The 6,316-nt window shown below is 44.5% G+C and overlaps 1 protein-coding gene across 1 annotated transcript in view; it reads left to right on the forward strand.

Moving 5' to 3' along the window:
* Window positions 1-6,316, forward strand: part of ELP3 (elongator acetyltransferase complex subunit 3) — a gene marked incomplete at both ends in the record, with an annotated part of 72,519 nt that overhangs the window by 54,727 nt on the left and 11,476 nt on the right. Inside the window, one exon of the mRNA XM_009073862.1 lies at window positions 3,134-3,224. Coding sequence (XP_009072110.1) covers window positions 3,134-3,224 — 91 coding nt within the window. The remainder of the gene's footprint in view (window positions 1-3,133; window positions 3,225-6,316) is intronic.

Below are 6,316 nucleotides of genomic sequence, written 5' to 3' on the forward strand. Positions count from 1 at the left end.
GGCATCTGAGTTCCCTATTGCCAGGTTTTGAGGAAACACAAGGAACTCAATGTGTTTGTAGTCCATCACATGCTCAAATTAATCAGTTTAATGAGTCAGGTGAGCATGGGAGAAGTGACACTGACAAAACACTATAAAAGTCCTTCTGCTTCAGGAAACCAGCTTAAGTGCTGGGAAGTGTTGAAGTCACGATCCCTGAAGTGTTCAATAAACATGTGGATATGGCACCTGAGGGACACAGTTTAGTGGTGACCATGGTGGTGGTGCTGGATGGTGGTTGGACTTTATCTTAGAGGTCTTTTCCAATCTTAAATGATTCTGTGATTCTATGAAACATGTTCTGTTTAAAACAAGCTGCTGTTGCTAATGACTGGTTGGAGGAGAACGTATCTTCCAAGGTGTGGAGGAGAATGTGTCTTCCAGGGTGTTTTGTAACTCACAGAGAAGCTTCATACTGTATTTATCCTGAATATTTGTGAACCTCTTCATCAGTGCAGTGCTGTGGTGTGTGAGAAGGTGTAAAATGACAGGAGTAATATCACACACCTGCAGATTTTTTCTGTCCTGGATCTCAGTGTTTCAGAGGAATGTTGTTATCGCTGTGATGATGAGGAAGGAGATGGAGGTATGAAGAAGTCAAATACCTCCCTCAACCCAGATCATATAACAAGTCAGAGCTGAGAGCCACACTCAGGTCTTTAGCCTTTCACCATGGGCTTCTATCAGCTGCTTCACAAGAGTCCCAAGTAATGCAAAATGTTTGAAAAATGGATTAAATAGGCCTTCTTGAAGCCTCTGGCAAATTGCACATTAACTTTAATAAGGTCAGGATTTAATCCCCTGTATTCCTGCATTTGTTTAGCATTTTAACGACCCTAGAATCCCTGGTACAATGCTGTCTGTGGCTCTTGGAAACAGCAGTTAGTGTGGACACGGGGTGCTTATTTACTCTGCCCTAATCTGAAGTGGAAATGGAAGAGCTATTTCTTGCTTTTTCCTTCTTCTAAACCTTCTTTTTCACATTCATATTTTAATTTCCTTTGCTCCCTGGTAGGCAGATGAGAGGCTCAAGTTACTCTGTGTTGTAATCTATCTTTTATTTGCAGTACTTCATTTACTGTTTCATGGCTGACTCTGGATTTAGCTAAAGACCTGAGACTGGAAGATGTCAGGATTTTTTATCTGTGTCCCTGCAGGGAAAATACATACAGCCTGACTTTTTGGAGTTGTTCCATAATTAGAAGAAAGGAGCTCACTAGATTATCACTGTAGATTTAACATACCCTGACGAAAATGCTCTTCTCCTCCAGTGTGTCCCTCAGTCACAATGTGAAGTGCTCATTTCCTCTAATTGAAGCTCTTTGAAGTATGTTGTGTTGGCTCTGCAGGGTCTTATTTACTCAAAGAAATCCACTGAATAAATGAACTGGTTAAGGAATTGTATTTTGCCTCAACTCTTTGGCATGTGAGTGTAAGACATGAGGAATTATCAGTAGACACTTTGGTTTTAGAGAAAAAAAGAGCAGGGAAAGTATGGAGTGACAGGACAAGGGGGAATGGCTTCACACTGCCAGCAGGAGGGTTAGATGGGATATTGAGAAAGAACTGTTGGCTGTGAGGGTGGTGAGGCACTGGCACAGGTTGCCCAGAGCAGCTGTGGCTGCTCCATCCCTGGGAGTGTTCCAGGCCAGGTTGGATGGGGCTTGGAGCAACCCGGAAGGTGTCCCTGCCCATGGCAGGGGGTTGGAATGAGATGGGCGTTAAGGTCCTTCCAGCCCTTGTTTTCATTCTTAACAGTAGAAACTCCTCTTCTTACCCCCCTTACCAGTCTCTCAGACTTCCTCATGTCTGAAGCAGCACAAGTATCAGGTCTTTAGGACCATTGAAGACCTTTATCTTTTATCAGCTACTGCCAAAAATAGGAATTGTTAATGGAGGCCATGGTGTGAAGGCAAGTCCACAAGGAATGGAATGGATCCATTAATACATTTTACAGAGGTCATCAGACAGCTGCTGGATGGTGATGGCTTTCCATCACTGTTGAACCAACGTGGATTAAGCTAATTACATTCCCAATTCCCTGAGCCATCCTGTTCTCTGGATGGTTTTTTGTGATACTCTGTTCTTTATGCTGTTGAGTATCTACATAGATAAAGAGAAAGGAGGAATATTCAGCGAGGAATATTTGAACCCCGTTTTGAGACCAACCTGTTGTACAATTTACTGAGTATCTTTCATACTTGTCTCATCCTTATTTCCCTGTAGATGATCTGAGGGGGTTTGGATTACACAGGTAATGCTTTTGGGTGGTGTGTTTTCCAGGTGGAGTTTGAGAAGTTGATCGTGGAGTGGGATGTGCCAACAATCCACATGTTTCTTTTGCAGCATGATCAGGATGCATAAATCTTCTTTTCTCTGAGGGATGGTATCCCACAGGGTTATCCAAGTGATATCCCTAGTGGAGCAAACTGCCCTGGAAGGCAGTGGAGAGGCCAATCCCAGTCTTGCTTTCAAATTTCATTTGGGTGCCTTCTTTGGAGAACTGCCATTTGCAGACTCCTGACTGACATTCCCAAAGGAAGGGCCTAGACTTTCTGGCTGGACTTTGCTGCAAATCATTTGCTGAACAGAACTTTTTCCCGTTTAAGCAGCTAGAATGCCACTATAAAAGCATTACAATTCTGATAGATTTTCCCTGGTGGACATTCAGCTCCACTCTGGTTCCCAATTGCTGGTCTCCAGCAGCAGATACCTGAGGAGGACATCTGACCTGGAGTCCTAGACAAGCTGCAGCCTCAGCTGGGTGATCCTCTTTTTCTTTTCCAGACTCCCAAGTGAAGAACTGAGAGCAAACTTAGAATCTATTTCTTAGGATTGTTAAAACCTATTTTTGTATTCATTTTTTAAACTAAAATAAGATCTGTAGCCTTTCACCTTCATTTCTCTCCTGCTTTTAATTGTGTTTTACTTGCTTTGCTTCTTATTCACCCTAAGACTTAAACCCAAGGGAATTCAGCTACGTTCTGTGATTTACTATTTGGGATCTTGGCTTAGGTGACCTCAGTAGGTGCTTTATGGTGTATTGTCTGCTTATGCAGTTGTTAAAAGTTCTTGGTTTTCCTTTTCTGTGCAGAGATATCCCAATGCCACTGGTCAGCTCTGGAGTGGAGCATGGGAACCTGAGAGAGCTTGCCCTGGCCAGGATGAAGGATCTTGGGACAGAGGTAAAATCCTTGTCGATTGGTAATGAGAACTGCTTGATGATTTCACCCAGAATGGGAGAGAGGAAAGTAATGAAGACACCACAGGAGCCAAATTTGCTGCTGAACTAAAATGATCTGCAAAGGGCTTTGAAAGAATAAGTTAATGACTAAAAAACAACTTAATGATACTTCTGAACAGCTGATTTTGTTTGATTGACTTTTAGTTTAACACTTTCACCCCATTCCTGAATGTACTTGGTAACTAGTTTGTGATACTGAGGTAGTTGTGATATCACTAGTTGTGATATGAGATTGAGGTTGGATATCAGGAACAGGTCCTTCCCCCAGAGGGTGTTTGGGCACTGGAGCAGCTCCACAGAGCAGTGGTCACAGCCCCAAGCCTGACAGCAAAAAGAGTGTTAGGACAATGCTCTCAGGCACAGGGTGGGATTGTTGGGATGTCCTGTGCAGGGCTAAGAGTTGGACTCAGTGTTCCTCATGAGTCCCTCCCAACTCCAAATATTCTGTGATATTCCATGTTTTATCAGAATGAAACCCCCAAATCAGAGAGAAAGCAGTAAGGTTCCTTTTTAATTTATGCTATTAGGAACCCTCAACTCCAAATGTGATATTCCATGTTTTATCAGAATGAAACCCCCAAATCAGAGAGAAAGCAGTAAGGTTCCTTTTTAATTTATGCTATTAGGAACCCTCCTTGCTGTCTTTTTCCCACGCACACATTTACTTGCCTGAACAATTGGGAGAAAAGCTCTAAGTCTGAGCCCAGAGAAATCCTGCAGGAGACATTTCAGCACAAACACATGAGACTTATTCCATGTTTTATCAGAATGAAACCCCCAAATCAGAGAGAAAGCAGTAAGGTTCCTTTTTAATTTATGCTATTAGGAACCCTCCTTGCTGTCTTTTTCCCACGCACACATTTACTTGCCTGAACAATTGGGAGAAAAGCTCTAAGTCTGAGCCCAGAGAAATCCTGCAGGAGACATTTCAGCACAAACACATGAGACTTGATATTCTTGATATTTCTAAGGTCAAATAAGAATACAAGTGGGGGTGGAGAGAAGGAGGGGGAGGGAGGAATTGAGTTTGTGTTTGAAGTCAGAAGGAGGGTTGTATCCCCAGTCTTCTCTCAGGATGTCACTGCAGCTGTTGGCATTCCCAGTGTCCCTCATGGTCTGCTCTGACCCTGCTCACTGTTAGAATCTCCCTCCCAAACCCACTTATCAGCCTCCAGTAAAGTTATGCCTAGGTTTTTCCTTTTGCTGGGATGTCCAACTTCCTAGACAAAACATGGCACAAACCTCATGCTTCTTGAGAATATTCAGCCATTGAGGTTGCCCAGAGAAGCTGTGGCTGTCCCATCCCTGGAAGTGTTCGGGGCCAGGCTGGACAGTGCTTGGAGCAACCTGGACTAGTGGAAGGTGGCCTTGCCCATGGCAGGTGTCTGGAATGAGATGAGCTTTAAGGTCCCTTCCAGTCCAAACTGTTCTGAGATTCTATGATTCTCTCCCAGAGGGCTTTGATTGTTTTGGTGTCCCGGTGTTCAGGCAGGGACACATCCTCACCACAACTGTTCTGTGGACCATTATGGTGATTTAGTGCTCCCTCTTTCTAGCTCAGCTTTTCTTACAGAGGTTTTAAGGCACTGCTGCATCCAGCAATAGTAAATTCTTTGCTACTGCCTGTATTCCCACATCAATTTTTGGTATTTAACATGGATAGTTCTCTAGACTACATGTAATTCCTTACTGGCTTTTCCGTCTCACTTGGATCTTGCAGTTACAGAAGATCAGCAGAGAAACTCCAGACTGTTTTCCTCCCAGCTGGACCTTCCATACCACTTAATCTCTCCTAAGTTGATGCCCTGGACTTTCTCCTTAAATCATTCCTCCCAGTCTCTCTCTAGCAGCAAGCCAGGATTTGGCAGAGAGCTTTGCCAGCCATGGAAGCTTCCAGCCCTCCTGCTGATATTTCACTTCAAAACCAGGCAGGGGAGAAAACCTCAGTGGTGCAGTTAAGCCTTTGGAAATGAGCTCTTCAGGGCGACGAGTTGAACTCTTCCCTGGGTTTGCTACTTAAACCACATCATTTGATCTGAACCTGATGAACAGCAGCTGGAAGAGCAGGGAGAGCTGATCCATGGCACTGAGGCTCAGCTGAACCATTATAGGGCTTGTCAGCCTGGCAGTTGTGACTTTTAGAAGAACACAATCTGTAAATCTCTCTGCTGTGCAGATGATTATAGATTTTAATTTAGTGAGGCAGAAACACTGCAGCTGGTAGAACAAGGAACCAAACAGTAGAACAAGGAACCAAACAATCTGCTGCAATACAGCTTGAAGTGTAAGGTACTGCTGTGTTTTCATTGTGTCATAGGAGAAAACTATAAATAGGCTTGTCTCTTAGCTTGGAAAAGGAGAGGAAAAGGCCAGTGGAAGGGAGGCACTTACAGAATGTTAGGTATTTGCAGGCTTAATAGTAAAAGTCATCCAATTCACCAGCTCTGGCAGTTCTGGAATCCATCTTTGGGGAATGTTTTGGTGAGGAGCACATTTGGGGGGGTTTGGGTCAGTCATGCCAGCACTGCAGCTTGTGTCTGTAGTTGTTGGAAAGAAATTATTCTTGAGGATTCTTGTTGGAGGGACCAGATGCTGAACTTGGTGCTGCCCAGCCACTGAGTGCAGGTGGAGATAAGCAGTTGGGACTCAGAATTTTAAAGCAGCATCCCAGAATACATGGTCCTTCCTCAGGTCTGGGGCTCTTAATGAAGAGTGGATGTTTCTCTACTATTTTTATGTGCTGTTTGTACAGCTGAAAATTGTAAAGCAGAGAAGAGTTTGCCTCCAGCTGGGGCTGGTCGCTGGTGGAGCTCCCCAGGGTTTAGGCCCAGTCCTGTTGAATATCCCTATCAATGATCTGGACGAGGGGATCCAGGCACCCTCAGGCAGTTTGGAGATGACACGAAGTTGGGTGGGAGTGTGGATCTGCTGGAGGGCAGGAAGGCTCTGCAGAGGGATCTGGACAGGCTGAAGCCATGGGCCAAGGCCAAGGGTGTGATGTGCAAAAAGGCCAAATGCTGGGCCCTGCCCTTG

This window comes from Acanthisitta chloris, unplaced genomic scaffold, assembly GCF_000695815.1.
Source record: "Acanthisitta chloris isolate BGI_N310 unplaced genomic scaffold, ASM69581v1 scaffold4794, whole genome shotgun sequence".
Classification (NCBI taxonomy): Eukaryota; Metazoa; Chordata; class Aves; order Passeriformes; family Acanthisittidae; genus Acanthisitta; species Acanthisitta chloris.